The sequence below is a fragment of the Oryzias melastigma genome, linkage group LG22 (genome assembly GCF_002922805.2).
Source record: "Oryzias melastigma strain HK-1 linkage group LG22, ASM292280v2, whole genome shotgun sequence".
Classification (NCBI taxonomy): Eukaryota; Metazoa; Chordata; class Actinopteri; order Beloniformes; family Adrianichthyidae; genus Oryzias; species Oryzias melastigma.
This window is the reverse complement of record NC_050533.1, coordinates 18,746,247-18,759,429: the sequence shown is the minus strand read 5'-3', so window position 1 is coordinate 18,759,429 and position 13,183 is coordinate 18,746,247. Positions and strand designations below refer to the sequence as shown.

General features: G+C 37.2%; 1 protein-coding gene across 1 annotated transcript in view; it reads left to right on the top strand.

Annotated features, from left to right (window-relative positions):
- The window catches only part of sntg2 (syntrophin, gamma 2), a 110,453-nt gene that overhangs the window by 49,473 nt on the left and 47,797 nt on the right, over nucleotides 1-13,183 (top strand). Inside the window, exon 9 of the mRNA XM_024269542.2 lies at nucleotides 11,319-11,443. Coding sequence (XP_024125310.1) covers nucleotides 11,319-11,443 — 125 coding nt within the window. The remainder of the gene's footprint in view (nucleotides 1-11,318; nucleotides 11,444-13,183) is intronic.

Sequence of the window (13,183 nt, the reverse complement as noted above, 5' to 3'; positions counted from 1 at the left end):
CAAAAGGAAAGTCTGGAGTTTAAATGTTTGGATTTTTTCAAAATGTGAAATTCTATGAATAAACAAAGCCAAACAACATTCAAATTATATGATCCTGTGTTGTGATGCTTGTTGTTGTTTATATGTACACCATCATGAAATGGGATTTGTAAGCTTGGTAAAGGATACTTGTTTAAAAATTAACAAAAAAGTTTATAGCAGAAAAATAAAAAAGACAGACTAAGTTTCCAGCCATCAACGTCAAACTATTTTTCCGGCAAAAATCAATTAGTCTTGCTCTTGAAAAAAACATAAACAATGGAGTTACCTTCATAATATCATGTAACGCTGAGGGTGTTGGTAAAGATGCTGAGGTGGAACGAGAGGTAAAGACAGACCAATGAGGTGGTTCGTGATAAGAAACCATGAGGATTGTTGGTGTGAGTGAGGGAGATGCAAAGTTAAGGGTTTGATGGAGGTGGATGATTCACTGTGGTGACCCCTAAAGGGTGCAGCCTTAAGACAAAGAACAGTTGGGTATAGTCTAAACTTAAACATTGAACACATCAGTTTGAGGATTTCTTTTATAGAATACTATTTACTGACAAGTAATGATGCACTTTAACAATGACTTAAGCACTAACTTTAGTTTTTCAAACCAGCTTTTATCTTCACAACAAAGTTGATCAATGTTTAGTTGCCAAGTCTTAATTTTTGGGTTCATGTTTTGGGTCACACCAAAGTTCTTTTCCATACAGTTGAACTCTGGTTCTCTTGGTGAAAAAAGTCGAGTGATTTACCACAAACTGAAATGTTTCAGGTTCGGTTCCTGCACTGCCTGCCCTTGTGTCAAAGTGTCATTGAGCAAGACACTGAACTCCACTTTGCTCTTGGTGGTTAGTTGTTGGCACCGGTGTTCGGGAGCAGTGTGTCCATGGGTGAAAGGCCCGTGACTGTACAATGCTTTGAGCCTTTAAGGAAAGAAGTGCTTTATAAGTACAAATACAGACCATTTACCATTGAGGTTAAGAGGAAGTGAAGGAATTGTTAAAAGGCAGTGAGAGAAATTACATTAACATATTTTGGTTTGTTCCAGTCTTTTGTCCACTCCTGAAAGTGCAGTGTGAAACCAAACTAGATGACGATTACATATTTTTCTGCATCAAACCACCATCAGAGCTCACCTGGTTTCCCTTTGAAAGCCTCCTTGTTCCCTTGATCCCACCCAGCTGATCCTAAACACAAGTATCTTAAAAACTCAATGATTTGGACACAAAATGAGCTGTTTCGTTCAACTCTCACTTTCACACTTTTTTTATCTATCCATTGATTGATTAGGAGGATTGTCAGTTTTATTAAATGTTAAGCAACTTCCACGCTCATACACAGGACTAACTTACTTTAAAGATGAAACAAATACGGCTAAATTAAAAAATATTAACTTTGTTAACTGTCTGAAGTGATTTAACTTCTACTCACCAACTTTTATGCACCACATTTGTAGAAATGTGTGAAGCATGAATCATCTTTTTGTTCTTGTCCTGCAGAGATCTGTCAGACTTAGACTTGATTGATAGGTGTTTGATATAGTCACAAGCTGTCTTGGTACCATCTTCTTAACAGTCATCCTCATTAAACTCTGCATTCAAACGCGTCTCTATCAGTACATTCACAAGCCTTCCTTTGTTATTCCTCATCAAATGTATAAGAAGTAGAACAGATTTTTATCCCGACAGCCTTCACTGAGTCAGTCATTATGCCTCATCTTGTTTTTCATACAAGCTGCTTCTGCATTGATACAATGGATGTGCTAATGTACTTACATTTTACAGTGAATTAGGGTTCCAGTTTGTATTGTTTCGCATTTGCTCCTAATGTTGAGAAAATAACTCTTAATAGTATTTTTATTTAAGAGCGTGACTCGGATGAGATTCTTTCTTCCAGTCAAACATCTCCTTGAAATCCATTAGGAGTGTTTTCTTCTGCCAATTATTGCTGCTGGAGAGTTTGAGAAATTGGTTTTCTCGTCTCTCTTCTACAGTGGCCCTGAAGTGTAAATCAACAAATCACTTGATGCAAAAAAAGTTAGAGATCACAACCAAAAAAAAAAAAAAAATGACTTCATTATTTCTAGTTTCTTCTTTTGTTTTTCATTTTGATGTCTGGGAATTGACAAAATGTTTTTTTTTTGTTTTTTCCTTTTACGTGAACTGGAAAAGGTAGGTACTATGGGACATTGCTGATTGGATGACAATGTTTCTTCTTCATTTCAACCAAATGTTTTATGGCACGAAGCGATACTGGAAATGGTCTGTATTAGGGATGATACGATACAAATGACAATATGGGGAGGTTCGATATGAACCTCGATACGAGGGTCCCGGTTCGATACATATTGCACAAATGAAACTAAAATCTTTCTATTACACAGACTATAATTTACTTTGCAAACAGAAACAAGATAACAAAAAAGTCATATTCTTTTTAAGTGTGCAGCTCTTGACAAGAGTCACTTTTGAATAGAACTCTTGTAAACATTACAACTTGTAATACAATGTGATCAAATGTGAAAATGACTCAGTTCTCAATACTTGTAAACATGAATAAAATCAAAGTTAACAGTTTAAGCAGTGATCTTAAGTTTTGACAGCTTGCAGTACAGTGTTCTTAATTTCCCAGTCTGATCATGTCATGTAATGAACAGAGTGAGATAGCTCTCTGTTGCCCAAGAGGTCCAGCTGTGCAAAGTTATGCGTTTTTGCTGAGTCATCTTCAATCTCTTTGCGCACATGTTCATAAAGCGCAGGGTTCAATATTGGGTGAAATATGGATTGGATAGCACAGTATATTGTGGGTCAACATTTTTCATTAAATGACAAAACCCCTAATTTTCAACCACTGAAAAAGACTGCAGAGCTTTAGCAATTAACACACTGATGCCGTCATTTCTTGTGTTTCCGCTTGGAGACACTTAAGTCTTTTGAAATGTATCTGGGATGTTGTTTTGATTGTGTTGCCTGCTTAGCTGTCCAACTTTTAGAAGGTAACGCTGGAGATGGACAGTCATGTTGGGCGTGAATCCTTCGTGCTATGGGATAGAGATGAGGCAAATCTTGCAGACAGTGTACTCCTCGTTAACACATTTCACTCCCTGGTCATTATATTCAATGGCAAACCAAGAATGACCCCACATCATTGATTTGAATGTTAGTTGCATGTCTAGTCGGCCACAGAACCAATGCACTTGCCCCCGCTAGCTAAACTTTTCTTTTCCAGGGCTCCAACTCCTGGGGGAGGGGCAAGTTTTGGTATGCAGTGGAGAGTGGGCGGGGTTTCTTTGCAACAGACAGGCTAAACCAGGAAGACATGAATATACATGCAAGACAAAGACACATGATTAATGCACCTCAGAGTTGTAATAAATTAATAAATTGTGAAAAATATCATATATAACTGTTAAACATGTATCAATTAGTTTGGTTTTATATAAAAAAATTGTTACATCACTTCTCAGTTCTAATCCTAAAACTTTTTTTGGTACGTGGACATTGAATACTCTTAAAAAAAAACCCTCAAATGTCATCATTCAAACATTGATGTCTCATAAAACTAACTTTGTCTGGTTTCTAATTGTGTTTTGAACATTTCACTTTGATTTTTAGGAATTACTATCATCTTCCAAAACTTTTTTTAATTTATTTTTTTATTGTGTTTTGGTTTTTGAAATTAATTTTTAACTTCTAAAATGTAATGTTTTATTATTTGTTTTACTTTTTTAAATGATGTTTATATTGTTAATATGCTTTTGCGTTAACTGATTTGCACCTTAGGGCTACTGTACTTACCTCCTCACTGCCACCATGATCTAAAAATTTATGTTTTTTTTTTTTTAACACAAATCTCTGTAACTTGTCTAAAGTCTGCACCACAGTTTAGCACTCTAAGCCAACGATTTGACTAAATCTCACCGTAAAGCCGTCCCTTACAGTGATGCACACAGAGACACCCTCATGTACAGAGCTTTAACATTAACAGAGTTATGTCTTCAGGGATTATTCTCGGCCCGTGTCACCTCTAGAGCAGCAGAGCCCCATGGAGGAGCGGCTGATGTGGGGAGCAGCGCGCTGGCTTAAGTCCCTGTTTTGCAGCTCCGCAGAGGCAGGTGCTCCGTCAGTGTAATCCACCCTGACAGCCTGATAGTGCTCCGTTTCTCTCCTCCACCTCCTCTAAGACCTTCACTTGAGAGTTAACTAAAACATTGTGTTCTGCGCTGACATAATTGGGCCAAACAAATGATCATTTCTTTAGAGCTGCACTTGTAAGAATTGGGGGGGATGACAGCGGTCTGCTTGTGAGGCTCAGCTCAACTGTGACGTGAGACTCACTTTGCAAATGTAGGCACTTTTTCTGTCTTTGACTCCTCACTGCAGTCTACCCAGAGGGTGTTATCATTTCCTGCTGAGATGTTCAGACTTTTTTTTACCTCACTGGAAGGCAGATGCTTTGGTTCTTTTTGTTATGGGGCTTCATCAGAAAGAGTTTGGGGATTGGTTTGATTTTTTGATGTTCATCTCTAATCCTTCTGTCAGTTATTTTAATACATTTGTTTCCCAATAGGAGGTAAGTTTAATTTAAATTTTGAATGATCAAACTTTTTATCAACCTTTTATTCTTTTAGAGTCTTGGAATGACACTGAACAAAAACATAAACAAAACACTGTTGTTTTTGGTCCCATTTGTCTTGAGATTAATTTCAACATTTCAACATTGCTCACAAATCTGTCTAAATCTGTGAAAGTGGGTACTTCTCTGTTGCTTAAATAACCTTTCCAACCTCACAGGTTTTCCATACCAAATTGAGGATTAGACAGGATGGTTATTGCACAGGTGTGCCTTACCAAGATGAATATTAGACAGCATGATTATTGTACAGGTGTGCCACACCAAAATGAAGATTAAACCATATGACTATTGCACAGGTGTGCCTTACCTAAATGAAGATTAGACAGTACAAGTATTGCACAGGTGTGCCACACCAAAATAAAGATTAAACCACATTACTATTGCACAGGTGTGCCACACCAAAATAAAGATTAAACCACATTACTATTGCACAGGTGTGCCTTAGAAAAATTTACACTGGTCCATCTGCGCTGCATGTCTCTTGAGTTGAATGGGGGAGTCCATCTCATAGCTGTCAAGTTTGCATGGATGTTGCATATCCGGTCCGTCCCCCCTGCCTCCCAGAGGAGTGGTTTGTTCTGCCAACTCCGTGTCAGGTATTATGTCCCACTCTCTTGACTTATCCAAGACTTGCAGAATCAACCACCATGGCCTCTCCTTTCTCACAGAATCCATGTTAAAAGCAGGTTTTGCATCATAAATTATACTATAGTTTTGTACTTCCATTAAACTTGACTCTTTTATTTGCGGTGTTAAAGTGTCTGTTATCGTGCAGTCACATCACCTTAAGTGTAATTTTTTTTTTTTTTTTTAAATACAAAGGAAGTTTACATTTTGAAACCCAGACCTGTTTCTGGTTCTGCAGCTTTTTGCTGCAACGTTGCTGCGTCAACAGACTAGACAGAACTCTTGTGTGAAGTTTTCTGTACAGTGAGATGGTTGTCACACGCAGACATGATGGAGGCTATGTAATCATTCAAATTGATTATTGAATGTTGTGGTTTTTTATGTGTCAATGCAACAGACACGACATGGAAGGACCAGTGAAAATCAGCATTCTTATAAAAAAAAACCATCCCCTATGATAACAAAATAACATGTTTCAGAGTGGCCTTTCTTGTGGTCAGTCTAAGGCACATCTGTGCCATAATCATGCTGTCTAATCAGCATCTTGATATGGCACACCTGTGTTAATAATTTATAATAATTTTTTATGCAGAAAAATTTCAGATCTTTTGCTTTCATCTCATGACAAATGGGAGCAAAAACAAAAATGTTGCCTTCACCTTTTAGTTTAGTGTAAACAGAAATGCTTTGTGTGCATCTTTCCATTTTCAAGATTTATTTTCCCTCATGTATGGATCCATTCGATTCCCTGACCTGTTACTAAAGAGTCTGCACAGCATGTGGAGAATTGATTTGACTTCATGGACAATAAGCACAGAGAGTGAAAAGTTTTTGGACAGTTTTATAAAAGTGAACAATTTGTCACCAAAAAGAAGAGATTTGTTTTATTAAGACTATGGACACTTTTGACTAAAGGCTTTTGCTTTTTATTTTAGGGGTAGAAAGTAGAAAAATGGATGGAGCGTCAAGACTTAATGTCTGTGATTTCTGAGCTTTTAAAAAGGACAATACAAACCACAAAAAAGTAAAAAAAAAAGTTATCAAGTATCTGAATCTAAGCAACTGATTCCATAAAAGTAAAAAAAGAAAATCCATATTAACTATAGTTCTTTTTATTAGAAACGTTTTTAAAAGCTCCAAAAAACAAAATTCAGTCTGTGGAGCAAAAAAAAAGCAGTGATTTTATTTAATTTCTTTGTTTTATGTCAAATTATTATTATTTTTTTTAATATTGCACTTAAAAAAAGGTCTTAAGCACTGGATGTATGAGCCAGAAAATAAAAAAAAAAATCCCTTGAGTTTCCCTTTTTAATCAAATCAGTCTATATCCTCTGTGTCTTTAAAATCTTACTGCCTAGCTTTGCTTATTTTTAATTTAAGGGTTTGGTGCTTTTGAGGTTTTTTCTTCAAGAGTCCATTGATGTGAACTTCTTCTGATGCTTGATTTGAGCGTAAAATAGAAGCGGCAGCTTTAAATCTAAAGCCAACAGTGACGTATATTTGAAAGGTGCCATATTTTTAGACTTTTCTGATTCGGCGTCAGCAGTAATAACAGGACAGGTGAAATATTTAAGCACGCTAAGGTTAACCAGTCGTGTCGCACATTTAATATTCATTTCAGCATTTAAAATGAGCCTCTGCTAAATTTAAACTTGCAATCCTGCTACTGGCACCAGTTGAGTCCACTAATTCAACCAACTAAAATCCAGTTTAATGCTTGACTGGTTAGGAGATGCTGCAATCCACTTTGCAGCAGCAGACAGTTCTAGTTGTTCCACTAAACTCACAGGACGAAGCAGTGAAAGGGAATTGGACGGTGAGAGAAAAAAGGGCAAATGAATTAAACCTGTTTGAGAGAGAATGGACTTTTTATGAAACAAAGCAGAAGATTTATTAACACTTTATTCCTTGTGATAGCATCTAATATTCTATTCTTTTCTTGCAGTGATCATTTTATTTTATTTTACCAGGATTCCCTGAGTAAACATTCTCCTAAATCTTTGCTGTGCTGCGTTGCAGTTTGTTAGAAAGTAAACTCTACAAACGATTACCTCCAATTTGTGAGAACTGAAACTTTTTTTATGCCTTTTAAAAAAGTTTCAAATGTTTTTTTTAGGGCCAAGAATCAAGAAAAAAAAATAAAAAAAATAAATAATCGCAAATCTGGAAAAAATATATTTCGATTAATTATGGGCACCGCCATTAATAAATTAGGGTGCGCTTGACACTTGCATGTGATCATGAATTTTCAGTAAATTTTCTATGCTTTCAAGCAGCTGTTGGTCCTGTAAAGATGAGCATCTCTTCTGTCGATCTGGTCATGCTCACCACAGCTCTGTTGTAGCGCTCTGATAGGAATAAGGAATCCAATGCTCTGGGGAAAAAAAAGCTGCATTTTCTCACGCTTTCAAGCCCTTTTTTCGTCTGGTTTGTTTTGTGACGCTGAATGGGGCTGTGGTCAGCTTTGCGGCAGGCTTCCCTCCAAAATATTCAGAAGCTAAACATACTTTCTGACACTAAGATATGCTCCTCTGACCCAAACATAAGCTCAGAGTTATAATTTCATATAACAATTCTCATAACCATTTGCTATCTATGAATGGAGACGCTGATTTAGAAGAATCCATTTGGAGCTAATAAAGACTGTAATATAAAGACTCATAACAGGCAACATAAAAGATGAACACCATCAGCACCTTCATAAATAGTCCCATTGCTGAGGCAAGAGCAGGCGCAGGATTGCAGTAAAATGACAGAAGAAATTAAATGCCACCTTTGGATGTGAGGAAATGAAATTAAGGCACGGGCAAAGTGTCTTCATTCTGCAGAAACAGGGCTTGAAAATTACCCCCCCCTCCAACATTGAGATATCTCCTATGTAGCTGCAATAATGTGAGAGTGCATGCATTACTACAGCAAATATGAGGAATGATGTTTCTTCATGAATGTTCCCCAAACCTTGTTTTTTTTTATCTACAATTGAAATACCAAAGATGTTATTACCAGGCAACATAAGCTTGTATCAAAAGGAAAACAAAAATGAAGAAGCATGGCTCCTGAAATACCAAAAAGAAACATTTAAAGAAATGCCATGAATGGAATTTTTGAGATAAGTTCTGAATGACTTTGAACAAGAGAGAAGAAAACATGATTGAAGGAGTCAAAAAGGGCACAAAGCAAAATATTTTTTTAAACTTATTTGATCTGTTTAATCACAGAAATGGAACAAAAACTTAAAAATACTTCAAAGTTATTTACAGGAAGAAACAAATATTAAAGAATTTAAAGCAGAAATTCCAACAAAAACGTGGTTTAGTCAGTTTCAGGGAAAAAGCAATTGGGATCTCATCTATAATGTAATTAAATAAAAATGATAAATTTAGATGTGTTGCCATGGTGTCTCAGATGACTAAGGAACTACTTAAAAGAAGTAGCTTACTTAGGAAAATGTTAGCAGAACATTCATTTGTTTTAATTTAATTTAATTTAATTTAATTTAATTTAATTTAATTTAATTTAATTTACATTTCTTTTCATTTCATCTAATCTAATCTAATCTAATCTTATTTTATTTTATTTTTTATATTTTTTATAATATGTTATCTTTTATGTATTTTCTTTCATATACATTTAATTTGATCTTATCTCATTCTTTACTTTGGTGTGTGTGGGTGTTTGCATTTATACCTCCTCTTTGATACTGTCCCACGATTTACTGATGTATTTTCTTTACCCAATAGCCATTAAATTTTGTGCAAGAGTCAAACGGATTGTTTACACTTTGTCCTTTGGGTGTCGCTAACCTGATGTCGACTGTATAAATGCAGGTTAATGAGCTAACCAACGGAGACAGCCTGTTTCTTTTATTGGAGTCTATTGATGAAGATTCATGTTCATTTACGTGTCTTGAAGCTCAGTCATGGCATCTGCACTGAGAAGACACCGAGTCCAGATGTTATGATTCGACTTCATTTATGACTGTAGAACAGAAAAATGACACTTTCGTTTGTGTATCGCATCAGTCAGGTATCTGTGGAGTTACGTACCTCTGTAGCTTGGCCAGCTGGACTTGGCTTCTAGAGTGGTTTTGATTGATGCCTTAATCACAACATCCCCTACTAGAGGATACGGGCTGTCTGCTGGTGAAAAATGGGCAGTTCTGTATGAAGCATGCAGGTGGCCTCTACAAAATATCAATGTTATCGACAGCACAGTTAGCCAGTAGGGCGAAAATGTTTATGAACCTTTTTTTTTCTACGGGTATGCTGCAGGCAACCAACTCTTATCAACATGTACGGGTAAATGAAGGATAGGTGATACACAGACTCGTATGGATTTTTCGGAGTGTAGTGTTTGTAGACATGGAATAGACGTCCAACATCAAATATCGCCTTCACACCTCTTGCGTCCAGCATTAAGCACACCTCATAAACAACTAGTTTGCAGTTTAAGTGCGCCTCAACTTCACTCATACATCTAAGTGCGTTTAACTTACATTATCCTTACAAACACTTCACAATATATTTGCCACACGCATTAATATCATTTGTTCCCTTTTGTTGACAGCCCTTAAAGGGTAACCAAACACTAAATCAACTTTTTGGGCTGTTGATCTCTATAAGCGAGGCTTTAAAAGTGCTGTCTGTTACATTTTGACAATTTAAAATAAACGTGTTTAATTCCTGAAATTATAGTCTAAAACTGTCTGTGTGCTGCTCCCTACAGGTTGAAATGAGGTATTACAGTAGAATGTTGTTATTGGTCATCTGCTGTAAGTCCCATGTTATTTCAGACGTTTCATGTCATGATTTGAGCGCTAGTACAAAAGCCCCGCCCCTCTTTGTAGAGGTCACTTTTTACCATGTTAGCTTCAGTATGGCTCTCAGGTTTATTGCCTTCAGTTGTCAACAATCTACTGGCTTGCACAACTTTCCAGTGGGCTTGGAATTTAGGGAACAGTGGTTTAGTATCGAATACAGCAAACTCTGTCCTGGTGATGGGGTTAGCAGTGAACGTTTCACTCTGGATTGCTAGCTTAATACATTAATCTTTATTAGCTTATGATGCTAGCTCCATTTTACCACGTGGTACAGTCTGGACCATGAGCGCCTGCCTCCAGAAAAGGTGGTGGAGAAAAATTCTCAACCTCCACAGGAAGTTCTGTGGAGATACTGGCATCATTTTCCTCGGTACTACCCTCATGCAGAGTGACCATGCTACCTCTGGCTAACCTCACTGTCAATCTCAGATCTAAACCACACCTCCCCCGCTCAGCCTATCTCTTTTTTTTTCATTTTTCAAATCTGGGCCGAGAATGGAGTCAGCCTCCAATTGTCCTGTTGTGTTACCCTTAAAGTTGGCTTTGCAAGCCTTAAGGGAACTGCAGATGCCAAAGATGCAACTGCTCCTATCTTTGAAGCTCTATGGGGTGGACTACCCAAAAACTCACACCACCTGTACTGGTTAACCACCTGTATGGGACAAAAGCATGTCTACTGACTATTGAATGTTCATGTCGGTGAAGGCTGCCATGGCGTTTTTGGAAAGTCCAAGGTTTAGTAAAATTTTCTTTGGCCAGAATGGTGACGACTATCAAGTTAAGAAGTAAATTAGTCTAAAACTAACATAGACTCTTCAATACAACTATAGTATAGTACTTACACCTGCAGGATTTTAAATAACTTGTCTACATTTATGATATCTACCAGTTCTGTGGAAAAATACATACAGTCATGTCAGCTCAAATTTGATCAAAGTCTGATTATTTTCAAAATTAAAACGAAAACAAACTGTTTTCATTTTCTGGAGTGAGAAATAAACAAGAAGGGACCTCTAGAGTTAGCATTTAGAGGTCACAGCTCCCTTGCACTGCCTATAATACAGTGATGTCTCTACACCACATAGCTTGTTCACCCAAATCCAGGAGGCTGCTTTGTGAATGTGAGTGGTGCAAATGTGGCGTCCAAGCCACATGTTCAATGATCAAAAGGACTTAGCAGCTCATTGCCTTGCTCATGTATTCCACACAGGCTCCATCACCTCCTTCGCCCTCAGCTAATGAACCAAAGTATGAGAAACGCTGGCTGGATGCTGTCTGCATGCCCCTGTTGATGGCCAGAGTCTCCAGGTACAAAGCTGGCACAGATAAATTAAGGTAAGGGTAATCCAGCATGATATAATTCACCTCTGAGGTCCACGGTTCATTGTGCACAGTTGTTGGCTTAGCAAGCTCCTTTGGTTTAAGTGGGAGGATGTTAATGCCAATATCTATGCACAGACATAAACGGCTTAAAAGGTCACTGCAGCTGTGAGGCTGCAGCTCACACGGTCTGAGAGCAGCGCTGAAACTTAGAAAAGCTTTCTGGGTTTTTTTGTTGTTGTTCATCCTTTCTGTATCGATTTTCACGTGAACTGTAATTTCACAGAAGCTTTTTTCATTTGGTATTTTCCCCCCATTGCCAAACACAGGAGCAAAATAAACCTCTGAGGCCTTTTGTTTGACATTGTTTAGCATTTTTCAGCAATAAGTCACCGTTTGCATGGAGCTTGGTAATCAAACATCCCAGGAAACCTTTTGCTCAAAGAAACACTCTCTCATTTCTTTGATTGAGTGTAAGATTTTGCATGTTTTTGTAATCTTGAAATGCTTTGGGTTATGAAGGACAGACACATTTGATTAAACCTGACTAAGGAATTAGTTGTTCCTCAAAATCAGAAAATGTTTGTTTTTCCCTTATTGTATAGTAGAAATAATGTTTAAACTTGTGCTTACACACTGACTAGTAGTATAAAGGTCCTCTCTCCCTCCCATGCCTGTCCTAGGCATGATTACATTAAAAGTGGGGTCATCTGGACCCCACAAGACAGCACAATGAAATTTTTTTTCTTTTATTTTTTTATTTTCACCTGTATGTGTGGCAAACATAAAATCCTGTCCGCCTTTCTCATGGGAGGGATCACACATCAATATAAGGGTGCATAAGAGAGCTCAAAGGTGAAGGCTTTTGATTGATTAACATTTGATACAATCAATCAACAGAGGTCCATATCCATAAAGACATGTCCAACATAGGGTAAAAAAGTGAAAAAGGGAATAAAAATAAATACATAAATAAAAGTGAATAACCAAGTAAAGTGTAAAGTAGAAAAAGTAGCTTAAAAAGACCCCAGACCACTAAGGGTTAAGGTTGCTTGTAATCAGAGTGTGAGACAGCAGAGGAGCACATTGGGAGAAGCTCTCAGAGTTTGCAGATCTGTTGGAGGTGAACTACACCTCACCTGTGAGTGAGTGGGAAGCAGCTGCAGTGGACAGAGTTTTTCCAGGAGACTTGAATCTAAGCAGGAAGTGCACAAAATGCCCCCTACCACTAGGATACATAATGAACACAAATCATATGGAAAAGATTAGTAATTGGAAGGAATCTTTAAATGCTTTAAGATGCCCAAGAAGATAAAAGTCTATTTTTTATGTTTATTACTACAGTAGAGTTTCTTGCTTTCAATCTGTTAGCAATCAAAATTTTACTTAGCTCTAAAATACACAGAAATACACAGATTTACAAGAATCCTTGCAAGAAACAAGTATTTGTATTCCACTAATGTCTGAGCTGCACTCCTAGAGGTGTTGAAAGACATATAAAAGGATCTTTGTACACCTGGAATGGACGGTTCTTTTTTGTCTTTCCAGTCTGCCACATTTTAGTTTTGCACAGAGGTGTCTCATGTTCCTTTTTCCATTTACCTGAGAGCGAGGCGGTGCGACTTAAGAAGGAAGTAAAAAAGTCTTGTGAATGTTTTTAAATGTTTTGAACATTTTAGAATCAATATTAGCATTTTCAGAATCAGAAATCAGAAATCAGAAACGTTTATTGTCATTGCACATGGGGATACAATG